The 13,679-nt window shown below is 35.9% G+C and overlaps 1 protein-coding gene across 1 annotated transcript in view; it reads right to left on the reverse strand.

Moving 5' to 3' along the window:
• Nucleotides 1–5,998: 5,998 nt before the first annotated feature.
• Nucleotides 5,999–13,679, reverse strand: part of LOC143030397 (uncharacterized) — a 71,985-nt gene continuing 64,304 nt past the window's right edge. Inside the window, exons 2-3 of the mRNA XM_076193546.1 lie at nucleotides 9,541–9,561; nucleotides 5,999–9,125 (exon numbers count right to left, since the gene is read on the reverse strand). Of these exons, the coding sequence (XP_076049661.1) occupies nucleotides 8,222–9,125; nucleotides 9,541–9,561 (925 nt within the window). The 3' untranslated portion in view covers nucleotides 5,999–8,221. The remainder of the gene's footprint in view (nucleotides 9,126–9,540; nucleotides 9,562–13,679) is intronic.

A 13,679-nucleotide genomic window follows, 5' to 3' on the forward strand; every position in this document is an offset into this window, starting at 1 on the left:
TTCTGTCCCGTTGAAGGATTTTTTTTCCGCGAATAAATATATAAAAGAAATATACGATTTTTCTGCCAAATGTGAAGGAAAACATCGACATAGAAAACCAAAATCGACGGCATTTTTGCCTAGTGTGAAGATGGAAATCGACGTCATTTTTGCCTAGTATGAAGGAGGAAATTGACGGTATTTTTGCCTAGTTTGAAGATGAAAATCAACGGCAGTTTTGACTAGTGTGAACATAGAAATCAACGTTATTTTTGCCTAGTGTGAAGATGAAAATCGACTGTATTTTTGTCTAGTGTGAAGATGGAAATCGACGGTAGTTTTGCCCAGTATGAAGGAGGAAATCGACGGTATTTTTGCCTAGTGTGAAGATGAAAATCGATGGTATTTTTGCCTAGTGTGAAGATGGAAATCGACGGCAGTTTTGCCTTGTATGAAGGAGGAAATCGACGGTATTTTTGCCTAGTGTGAAGATGGAAATCGACGGCAGTTTTGCCTAGTGTGTACATGAAAATGAACGGTAATTTTGCTTAGTGTGTATATGGAAATCGACGTCATTTTTGCCTAGTATGAAGGATATCGTAGGCATTTTTGCCTTGTGTGAAGATGGAAATCAACGGTATTTTTGCCTAATGTGTAGATGAAAATCGACGTTATTTTGCCTTGTGTGAAGATGGAAATCGACGGCAGTTTTGCCTAGTGTGAAGATGGAAATCGACGGTATTTTTGCCCAGTGTGAAGACGGAAAACGACGGTATATTTGCCCAGTGTGAAGATGAAAATCGACGGTGTTTTTACCTAGTTTGAAGATGGAAATCGACTATGTTTTTGCCTAGTGACGACGTGAAAGGGAAATCAAGATGTCATGGTATCATGGACCGAAAATTTTAGTTCAGCACGTGGTTTTACGTAACACTGAACGAAAAATTCTGAGAAAGCACACGTGCAGAGAAAAATGTTTTAAGAATATAGAAAAGACGATGAATTTTGACAATTGTGTTCTTATTAAAACTGAGCGAAACATTCTGAGAAAATCCTTGTATACATGTAGAGAGAAACGTTTAAAATATAGAAAAGACGATGAATTTTGACAATTATGTTCATATTAACACTGAACAAAACATTATGAGAAAATTCACACGTGGTGAGAATTTTTTGTTTAATATAGAAAATACGATTATTTTGACAATTGTGTTCATATCAACACTGAGCGAAACACTGAGAAAATCCTTAAACACGTGGAGAGAATTTTTAATACAGAAAAGACGATGAATTTTGAATCTTTTCATATTAACACTGGGCGAGAAACATTCTGAGAAAACCTAGAGAAAAAAACTTTTAGAAATATAGTAAAGACGATGAATTTTGAAGTGTTCATATTAACACTGAACGAAACATTCTGAGAAAACCAAACATGTGGAGATAAAAAGTCATTAAAGATATAGAAAAGATGATTTTTGACAATTGTGTTCATATTAACACTGAGCGAAACATTCTGAGAAACCCTTAAACACTTGTAGAGAAAATATGAAAAATACTCGTATAGAAAATACGATAATTTTTGACAATTATGTTCATTTTAACACTGAGTGAAATATTCTGACAATTGTGTTCATATTGCCACTGAGCGAAATATTATGAGAAACTTCTTAAACACGTGGAGAAAAAAATATTTTATAATATAGAGAATACGATGAATTTTGACAATTGTGTTCATATTAACACCGAGCGAAACATTCTAAGAAAATCCTTAAACACGTGTAGAGATTTTTTTTTAATATAGAAAAGACGATGAATTTTGAAAATTGTTTTCATATTAACACTGAGCGAAACATTCTGAGAAAACCCAGAGAATTTTTTTAAATATAGAAAAGACGGTGAATTTTGAAAAGTGTTCATATCAACGCTGAACGAAACATTCTGAGAAAACCCTTAAACACGTGCAGAGAAAAATGCATTATTGACATAGAAATGATGATTTTTGACAATTGTGTTAATATGAACACTGAGCGAAACATTCTGAGAAAATCCTTAAACACTTGTAGAGAAAATATGAAAAATACTCGTATAGAAAATACGATAAATTTGGACAATTATGTTCATTTTAATACTAAACGAAACATTCTGATAATTGTGTTCATTTACCACTGAACGAAACATTCTGAGAAAATCCTTAAACACGTGGAGAGAATTTTTTCTAATATAGAAAATACATTGAAATTTGACAAAACATTCTGAGAAAACAGAGAATACTCTTTAAATATATAGAAAAAATATATATATATATTTTAGAAGCTCTGCCATGGGATTCGAACCCTGACCCGTGCATCCATAATCACGAGGCCAAGACGCTAGCGACCGTGCTACGTGTGCTGGTTCAAAAGGACTGTACAAGTCCCCGACCACGCTTCACGTAACATCAGAAGATCTATTCTCATTTTCATCCGATTCCCGATAGAAAAGACGATGAATTTTGAAGTGTTCACATTAACACTGAACGAAACATTCTGAGAAATCCCTTACACACGTGGAAAAAAATGCTTTAAAGATATAGAAAAAAAAATTGACAATTGTGTTGATATTAACACTGAGCGAAAAAATCTGAGAAAACCCTTAAACACTTGTAGAGAAAATATGAAAAATACGATGCTACTGTTACACAAGTAGGTTTTCAGTTGCTTTAGGCACGAAAAGCTTCTTTCACATGAGGCTAAGTTAATTGGAAGAGTAACACTAATACGCACTAGCTTATACAAATCTATGAATGCATCTTTGTACGGTTGGAGCATGATGGCAAGTTGCATAGGTGTGTCCACTTCCATTCCCTGCTCCTGCTTTCTGGCAATCAACCTTACGGATAGATCTTTGTCCCCCACCCCGTAATTTGCAGCTATTCCTGATAGTTTTTCCTTGCTTAAAAAGGTTGGATGATTGGGGCTGAGGGCACATACTCCAATAAGTACCTGACATGCATCGCCGGAAAACCTTCTTCTCAACTCACTGAGAAACTTGTCTATCACGGAGTAGTAAATCCGTCTCTTGGTAACGTCGGAGTCATTAGAATTATCATCTTGTCTTATGCCGGATGTTATGACAAACTCATCCAAGTATTGTGGGGCTGCCCTTTGCCTTTGACGCGCAAGTTGTCTGCGAATCCCTACAGTCTGGCACAATTCTTCAGCATGATTTCGTAGTTGCTCCCAGCTCTCTTCGTTTCTCATCTCTGTGAGACTAGACATCACTGCTTCAACCAAATCAACTGCTGAGGCAAGCTGGAGATCGGGGGACTGGAGTTGATCTGACAAGGTTTTCGTCAAATGCAGTAAACTCTCCATGAACACCAGATTCGTCACAAAATGGTGATCCAGAAGGGCAGTGAGTGACCTTGCTCCACTGGCCCTGTCCACATTTCCCCCTTCCATTAAATGTTTTAGGGTTGCAACGATGCCGGGCAAGGTCCTCTTAACAGCTTGGCAGGCTGAGTGTTGGCATGCCCATCTGGTGTCCGATAACCGTTTGAGCCCTCAATTCGAATCTGACCTATGGTCCAGCCTCCTCAAGTTCCTTGGCACCAAACGCAACCGGACTACCGCTTACCACCCCCAAGCCAATGGACTCGTGGAACGGTTCCACTGAAGGAGTCGCCGAAGGCACAACCCTCATGCGACTGGGTCGACGCCCTTCCCCTGGTGCTTCTCACGATCCGCGTCACACCAAAGGTCGACAACGACATTTCCCCATCTCAGCTACTTTACGCTGAGAACCTTCGCCTCCCTGGGGAAATTGCCACGCCTGCCGTCGGCGATCCTGACCGTCACGCCCTCCTCCAACTTATCAAGGAGACATTCGCCAACACCCGTCCAACCCCCCCCCCCTCGCCCACCACAACCTCAACCGGAGCACCTCCCCCCAGCCCTGTCTACAAGTGACTACGTCCTCCTCAGGCGAGACTCTAAACGAACTCCTCTTCAACGCCCATACGATGGCCCCTTCCGAGTCCTCACCAGATCAACAAAACACTTCGTGATCAACTGAGATGCCAAACCGGATCGTGTCTCCAATGACAGGCTCAAGCCGGCCCACCTCCCCACCACTCCCCCTACCAAACCTCCAGGGCCACTACAATACATCTTACAACATGGTCCTAACCCCATCCTCACCACCGAACCAAGTCATTCCCCACCCCCCGAAAAACTCTTCCCTCCAAACCAATACTCCCCTCCTGCCCCTAACTCCCCACCACCACAGCACCTGCAGCAGCCCCCCCCCCCCCAAACTCACACAGATCACGCGTACGCGACGGCGAACCCTTATCCTTCTCCTATCCCACAACCACACCTTTCTACAACTGTTCCCGGCACCCCTCAAGATCCTCCCCACCCCACGCCCCCGCTCTACCATGCAATGCAACATTTCTCACCCAACCTTATGTCTCCACAGCTCCATACTCAACCGACCTTCCATCACCAGGCCTCCGACCTCGACACCACCACCCTGCACTCGAGCCCCCTCCATCAAGGCCCTCCTCGCCAGACATACCCCTTGACGGCATGACCACTCGTTCGGGGCGATTGATCCGAAGGCCAGACAGGTTCAAGTACGTCGCGCGCGTCGCTCCCTATCCTCCTCGACGCCCGCTTTCGAAGAGCGGGGGGAGTGATGTAGTGACGTGACGCATCCCACGACCCGTCACACACATAGTTGGCAAGCGTAAGTCGCAAGGACGTCCCGACCAGCCAGCGGTCAGCCAATCAGGAACTTGCAAAGCTCCTCACGTTCCCGCCAGCCTCCTTTAAAAGGTCGGCGTTTCGCCGAGATGACCAGAACTGTGACTACCAGCACACACAACAACATCTCTTCGTCCAGTCTTCTAGCCGTCCCATCGATCCTCGCCGTCATCATCTGCTACCGCCCGCCTCGCTGACGTTAGGCTCCACGTCCAGCTACAACCATAAGCTCCACTAAGCCGTGGCCTTAGTCCGAGCTTCACCTATATTTCTCATGTGACACTTCTAGTGTCGCACCTTGTGGCTAATTACCAAAAAAAAAAAAAAAAAAAAAAAAGAGATTAGATATTTTGTGTTGATTTTCATTTGTCCTGCCGTTGTTCCGAACCAAATTCTACCACAACTTGATACAGGTCTTTAAAATTCTAAAGGGAATTGACATCAAAAGTGACAAACTTTTCACATTGAATGAGAATCAGACAAGAAACAATGGTCTCAAACTGTCCAGAAATAGGTTCAATTTGAAAGTAGGTAGAAACAACTTTGCCAGCCATGTAGTTAATGAATGGAATAAACTTCCTGCACAGGTAGTGCAATGTAGTTGAGTTTGAAGCTTTAAGAATCATTTAAACACCTAAGCAAGATGCTGTAATGATTATAATTTATATTACTATTTTTCATAATTTGTCTGTTTTATTTTAATTTTCTAATTAGTTATGTCAATTTATTATTTACCTGTTTGTTTATTATTTAAATATACCAATGCATTTATGTATTTTGTTATTTACATTTTTGTAGTTTTTTCATTAATTTATTACGATTTTTTTTTGCATCTGATCTAGATATGGACCAAAAGGTCTCCCGTCGGCATGCGCCACCTTTATAGTCCTTTGTTATAAGATTTTGAAGCAAATTTGGATATGTGTGAGGATCCAGTATAATTTTGTTAATTTCTTACGACCCTGGCCTTTATAGATTGTATAAGATAATTAATTCTATACAAGGTTGCACCTGTTCTTACAGTATTTATGTGGGTATATATATATATATATATATATATATTTATTTTTTCGATTTTGTAACCCTGACGTTGGTGACGCTATTTGGAATCTAGTTTCATTGTGTTTTGAATACTGTAAGTTTTATATTTGGCTTTCAGTAAATAAAACACCATTAGGTACATTTTATTATGATACAAGATCAAAGATTGCAATAGCCATCTGTGTGACAATGATAGAGCTGACAATGTATATATATAGCACTGATTACTGGCTACCTTTATTTAAATTATCTATATTTACAAAGTATTTTACACAATGAAATAAGTCCATTATTAATTCTCAACTTTAGTTCTAGCTTCTACCTCCTTATTTCCTCTCTCTTTAGTATTCACCCACTCTTTAAACACACATTGACTGGATTTCTACATAATTGGTATCTTCTCAATCTCATAAGCAATCTAAATAACTTTCTCTTACACGGTTTCTAAGTTTCCTTTTTTTATTATTATTATTCATTAGACAAAAAACCTCACTCACAGTCTGCACTAGACTCAATTAAGCTTTCTCCAATACCCATCATCTTAGTCACAGAACTGTTAAGTCTGAAGAACAAATTCCACTATTTCTATAAAATCTTATATCACTTTAGACTTAACTTTTCCTGTACAGAAAATGTGAAATCATTAACCTATTTCTGTAGTACCAGCCAGAAAATTATGATATTCAATACAATATGCATTAACATGTTCACTTCCCAATGAGAAATGGCAATGTGAAATAGAGATATCAAACAATGCCCATTTATCTCATCCTCCACTAATTGAGCATAGTACTTTTCATTATTTCATCCATTCACAAGCAGTTCATTTTCACTCTGCTTCTTTCCAATTGGTGCACCAGTTCTTTGCAATTTTATTTGAAGAATGTTATTCTTTTATGTCTGTGTGCATTGCCAAATGTGGTTGTTGCACTTTTTTTTTTATCTTTCAAGTAAAGTCAAGTAGATAGGATGGGCCTTTTCCTTAAACATAATTTTTGACTTCCAATCTTTGCCTCTTTTATGTTAATATTTCATCTATTACAAGGCTCTTTTAGTATTTCTTTTTTCATCAGTATCTTTTTGATTCGTGTTATTCCTTAACAGTAGGTCTTTTGGAAACTCTATTGATTTTTTCTCTTTTCCAAATAGAATTTTGTTAGAAAAAACAAACAAACAAACACTGGAATTGTATCAAGTATTCACAATTATCAGGCCAACAAGGTCCATTACAGGGGGGGAAATTAAGAACTTGTACAGTTCTATTTTACAGGGCATTGACATATTCTCAAAATAACATCTTTGTTTTAATTCATTTTAATGAAATTATACAATTTGACAAATTCAATTTCATCATGAAAACCTTATGTACACTTCTTTTTCCTTCATGTGCTAGCAAAGTGTGTGCAGGCAATCTTAGAAGGACCAATGTTCATCACACAAATTACACTGGAATGGATTCTCATCAGTGTGAATCACCATGTCACATTTGAGAGACCTGTGTAGGTCTTCATATGCTTTGTGAGACACTCTTTTTTTTTTTTGTGAGTTATGGTGAAGGTAGTTTGTCCTCCACCACTAAGGCTGCGTTTCCACCGAGCGAGTCAGGGCCGATTCTCGCCAAATGTTGTTAATTTGAATGGCTAGAAGGAGACTTTGCTTGCAGCATTCTAGACTTCCCTAAGAACACTTCAACAATCTGTCTGACATTCGTAAAGGTTTAGTTCCTTTCATTTCGCCATTCAATTTCTCAGTATATGACGCGACGGCAATTTGACTTCTGAAAATTAAAAAAAAAAAACGAAATATTGCAACCAACATCGTTTCTGCTTAAACGAACTCACGACGGCTGAGGAGAATCAGCCGAGACTCGCTCGGTGGAAACGCAGCCTAATGGTCCACAGGTACAGAGGCTCCCGTTCTCCAATTGCTGGGACCCTTTTTGTAAAAAGCCAAACATTGCAGAGGTCTTCGGGTGGACATTGCAGAAATCATGGGAAACTACCAGGTAAAATTCTTAACTAATCTAATATCAACATTAAACATTAATAATTAGAAGGATAGAGCCAAGCTGTTGGGTCTCTACCAGGAGAATAATCAAAAAGAATTAACATTGAGAAAACTTCCTTATAATAAATTGAACTGTAGGAATGAATGTTGTTCAATCTTTAATGACCTTGCAGGTGAAATAAAGGTAATGCCATGCTGGATTCTAAGTGTGTAGGTATCGCTTGCGTAATTGCCTTTCTACTGGCTTAATCCATGCTGTCAGAAAAATGTGATATTTTCATCATACAGGTCATACAGGAATGGCTTCTCTCCAATGTCCATCCTCATAATTATGCCTTGTGAGAGAAGTCTTGTGTGAAAAACCAGAATCAAAGACGTCACACTGGAAAGGCTTCTTCCCTGTGTGAATCTTCATATGCTGTTGTGAAAAAGCAGAGTTGCACAGGTTACTAGAAAACTTCTCCTGTGTGGCTCCTCCTATGCTTTGTGAGATGATCCTTTCTTGAGAAAGCTGCATTGCACACATCACACTGGAAAGGCTTCTCTCCTGTGTGGGTCCTCATATGTTTTGTGAGATCACCCTTTTGTGAGAAAGCAGAATCACACTGGTCACACTGGAAAGGCTTCTCTCCTGTGTGGGTCCTCATATGCTTTGCGAGATTACCCTTGTGTAAGAAAGCAGAATCACACAGGTCACACTGGAAAGGCTTCTCTCCAGTGTGGGTCATGATGTGCCTTGTGAGAGAACCCTTTAGTGAAAAAGCAGAACTGCACAGATCGCACTGGAAAGGCTTCTCTCCTGTGTGGGTCCTCATATGTTTTGTGATATCACCCTTTTGTGAGAAAGCAGAATTGCACAGGTCACACTGGAAAGGCTTCTCTCCTGTATGGGTCCTCATATGCTTTTCGAGATTACCCTTGTGTAAGAAAGCATAGTCGCACAGGTCACATTGGTAAGGCTTCTTTCTTGTGTGGTTCCTCATATGTCTTGTAAGGGAATTCTTTAGTGAGAAAGCAGAATCACACAGGTCACAATGGAAAGGAACTTTCCCTCTTGTGTGGGTCCTCATATGCTGTGTGAGAGAACTTTTTTGTGAATAAGCAGGATTCCACAGGTTGCACTGGAAAGGCTTCTCTCCTGTGTGGGTTCTCATATGCTGTGTGAGATAATCCTTTTGTGAAAAAACAGAATCACACTGGTCACATTGGAAAGACTTCTCTCCTGTGTGGATCCTCATATGTTGTGTGAGAGAACCCATTTGTGAGAAACCAGAATCACACCGGTTACACTTGAAAGGCTTCTCCCCTGTGTGGGTCATTATGTGATCTTTAAACACTTTTGTGTGAAAGTTTTATTGCACAGGTCATACTAGAATGGTTCCTCTCTAGTGTGGGTGATCACATGAAATTTGAGGTGATTCTTTCATAAAAAAAAGCTGCATTGCACAGGTCACACTGGTAAGACTACTGTGTGGGTTCTCATATGCTGTGTGAGAGAACCCATTTGTGAGAAAGTAGAATGGCACAGGTTACACTGGAAAGTCTTTCTTTTGTGAGGGTCACCACATGATCTTTGAAGTGACTTTTGTACCACACTGGTCACTCACTCTGGAAAAGATTCTCTCCAGTGTGATATCTAATAATTCATGATGTCACGCTAGATCTTCTTCATCATGTGACACATGGATTCTATGGATAGCTCTTGCAATAGAATGGTGATAGTTACCCTCTTCCTGGAAAAAATGTAATCATAAGATTAACATCTAACCCTTTGAAATTGTGTAATACACTACAATAGGATTGTGAATGTTGTGTACACAAAGCATTTCATATTCAAGTCCCTTTGTACCTAAACAGAACCTTTGTACTTGCCATAACATAAAATAGATGGAAATACTTACAGATATGGTGTTATTATATATTGCATTCTATTTTTTTTTTTCATTAGAAATGTGCTGTAAACCATCCTATAGCTACTGATGCATACTCTTCCCACCACAACTGGAATGACTCAAATTTTGCTCTGGCTTTTTCATCGTGTCACGAGATTTGGAAGAGGGAAACAGCCCAGCTGGACACAGCAGTCATATTTTAACATACCTCCACAGCATTCCATGTTTGAGCTCACAAGACCAATTACACCAAAGACATGTTGCCAGATAAACATATGAAATAGCTGGAGAAACATACAATTTGTTGAGATCAATAAAGATGGATAAGGAAATAATCAAAAGAATATTACAAACACTGATAAGGCAAAAACTGGAATATGCAGCGCTGATATGATCTCCCACTACAAAAAAGAATGTAAGAAAATTAGAAAGAGTACAAAGAGCAATGACAAAGATGGCCCCAATACTTTCAAACCTGACATATTAACAAGACTGGCCAAACTGGAATCGCCAACCCTGGAACAAAGAAGAGAATGAGGGGACCTATTAACTGTCTACAGAATTATGAAAGGTAAAGAATGCCTTGATAGAGAGGACTTATTAAAGTGGGACAGAGGAAAAACAAGAGGACATGCAATGAAACTCAAAAAGGATAACTACAGAAGAGACCTTAATTACTCTGTTTTGAAGCTAAAAGATTAAATCCTGATTTAATGAAGCGAGATATTTAATTTGGAAGATGGGAAAAAGTTGATGACGAGTGAAAAATATTTTGTGAAAAAGCGAGAGTTTCATTTCGAATTGATTGCTTAAGAAATTAGAAGTGTTAAGTTTGAAAATAATGGCTAGATATGCTCAAACAAAAACAAAAAAAAAGAAAAAAAAAGTCATTCTGACTCTTCCCTCTCTCTCTCTCTCTATATATATATATATATATATATATATATACTCGTGGGCTTAAAAAAGAAATATATATACATATATATATTTATATATATATATATATATATATATACACAAACATATGTATGCATATATGTATATAAATGTATATATATATACACATAAACATATGTATGCATATATGTATATATATATATATAAATGTATATATATTTATACTTTGTCCAGTGATCGTAACACATTAGTAATTGCACTAGAAACCCACTATTATTTGGATTTAACAATTTCGTTATTTTCCTTTTCTTAAATCCAAATAGTAGTGGGTTTTTAGTGCATATATATACATATATAAAATCTTTGGTTGTGAAACGTTATTACGTAAAACAAACTGACTATATGCTGTGTACTTTAAATTTATAGTTCCCCCTAAATAGATCCTAATTACTCTGTTTTGAAGCTAAAAGATTAAATCCTGACTTATTGAGGCGAGATATTTAATTTGGAAGATGGGAAAAAGTTGATGAGTTAAAAATATTTTGAGAAAAAGCGAGAGTTTCATTCCGAATTGATTGCTTAAGATATTAGAAGTGTTAAGTTTGAAAATAATGACTAGATATGCTCAAACAAATAAAAAAACAAAACAAAAAAAAAAAGTCATTCTGACTCTCTCCCCCTCTCTCGCTCTCTCTCTCTCTCTCTCTCTCTCTATATATATATATATATATATATATATATACATATATATATATATGGGCTTAAAAAAGAAATATATATACATATATATATATATTTATATTTATATATATACACATATATGTATATATATCTACACAAACATATGTATGCATATATGTATATGTATATAAATGTATATATATATACACATTCGTGGGCTTAAAAAAGAAATATATATATATATATATAAATATATATACATATATATATATATATGCAAATAAACATATGTATGCATATATGTATATATATATATATATAAATGTATATATATTTATACTTTGTCCAGTGATCGTAACACATTAGTAATTGCACTAGAAACCCACTATTATTTGGATTTAACAATTTCGTTATTTTCCTTTTCTTAAATCCAAATAGTAGTGGGTTCTTAGTGCATATATATACAAATATAAAATCTTTGGCTGTGAAACGTTATTACATAAAACAAACTGACTATATGCTGTTTATTTTAAATTTATAGTTCCCCCTAAAAAGATCCCAATTACTCTGTTTTGAAGCTAAAAGATTAAATCCTGACCTAATGAGGCGAGATATTTAATTTGGAAGATGGGAAAAAGTTGATGACAAGTTAAAAATACTTTGAGAAAAAGCGAGAGTTTCATTTCGAATTGATTGCTTAAGAAATTAGAAGTGTTAAGTTTAAAAACAATGGCTAGATATCCTCAAAGACAAAAAAAAAAAAAAAAGAAAAAAAAAAAAAATATATATATATATATCATTCTGACTCTCTCCCTCCCTCTCTTTCTCTCTCTCTCTCTCTCTCTCTCTCTCTATATATATATATATATATATATATATATATATATATATACTCGTGGGCTTAAAAAAGAAATATATATATATATATATATATTTTTATATATATACATATATGTATATATATATACACATAAACATATGTATGCATATATGTATATATATACAAATGTTTATATATTTATACTTTGTACAGTAATCGTAACACATTAGTAATTGCACTAGAAACCCACTATTATTTGGATTTAACAATTTCGTTATTTTCCTTTTCTTAAATCCAAAGAGTAGTGGGTGTTTAGTGCATATATATACATATATAAAATCTTTGGTTGTGAAACGTTATTACGTAAAACAAACTCACTATATGCTGTGTACTTTAAATTTATAGTTCCCCCTAAAAAGATCCTAATTACTCTGTTTTGAAGGTAAAAGATTAAATCCTGACTTAATGAGGCAAGATATTTAATTTGGAAGATGGGAAAAAGTTGATGACGAGTTAAAAATATTTTGAGAAAAAGCGAGAGTTTCATTTCGAATTGATTGCTTAAGAAATTAGAAGTGTTAAGTTTGAAAATAATGGCTAGGTATGCTCAAACAAAACAAAACAAAAACAAAACAAAAAAAAGTCACTGACTCTCTACCCTCTCTCGCTCTCTCTCTCTCTTTCTCTCTTTCTCTCTCTCTCTCTCTCTCTCTCTCTCTCTATGTATATATATATATACTCGTGGGCTTAAAAAAAGAAATATATATACATATATATATATATATTTATGTTTATATACATATACACATATATGTATATATATATACAGAAACATAAGTATGCATATATGTATATAAATGTATATATATACACATATTCGTGGGCTCTAAAAAGAAATATATATATATATATATATAAATATATATACATATATGTATATATATATACACATAAACATATGTATGCATATATGTATATATATATAAATGTATATATATTTATACTTTGTCCAGTGATCGTAACACATTAGTAATTGCACTAGAAACCCACTATTATTTGGATTTAACAATTTCGTTATTTTCCTTTTCTTAAATCCAAATAGTAGTGGGATTTTAGTGCATATATATACATATATAAAATCTTTGGTTGTGAAACGTTATTACGTAAAACAAACCGACTATATGCTGTGTACTTTAAATTTATAGTTCCCCCTAAACAGATCCTAATTACTCTGTTTTGAAGCTAAAAGATTAAATCCTGACTTAATGAGGCGAGATATTTAATTTGGAAGATGGGAAAAAGTTGATGACGAGTTAAAAATATTTTGAGAAAAAGCGAGAGTTTCATTTCGAATTGATTGCTTAAGAAATTAGAAGTGTTAAATTTAAAAATAATGGCTAGATATGCTCAAACACTTAAAAAAAAAATAAAAAAAAAAATCATTCTGACTCTCTCCCTCTCTCTCTTTCTTTCTCTCTCTCTCTCTCTCTCTCTCTATATATATATATATATATATATATATATATATATATATATATATATATATATACTCGTGAGCTTAAAAAAGAAATATATATATATATATTTCTATTTATATACATATATGTATATATATAT

This window comes from Oratosquilla oratoria, chromosome 12, assembly GCF_046742065.1.
Source record: "Oratosquilla oratoria isolate Oo_2021 chromosome 12, ASM4674206v1, whole genome shotgun sequence".
Taxonomy (NCBI): domain Eukaryota; kingdom Metazoa; phylum Arthropoda; class Malacostraca; order Stomatopoda; family Squillidae; genus Oratosquilla; species Oratosquilla oratoria.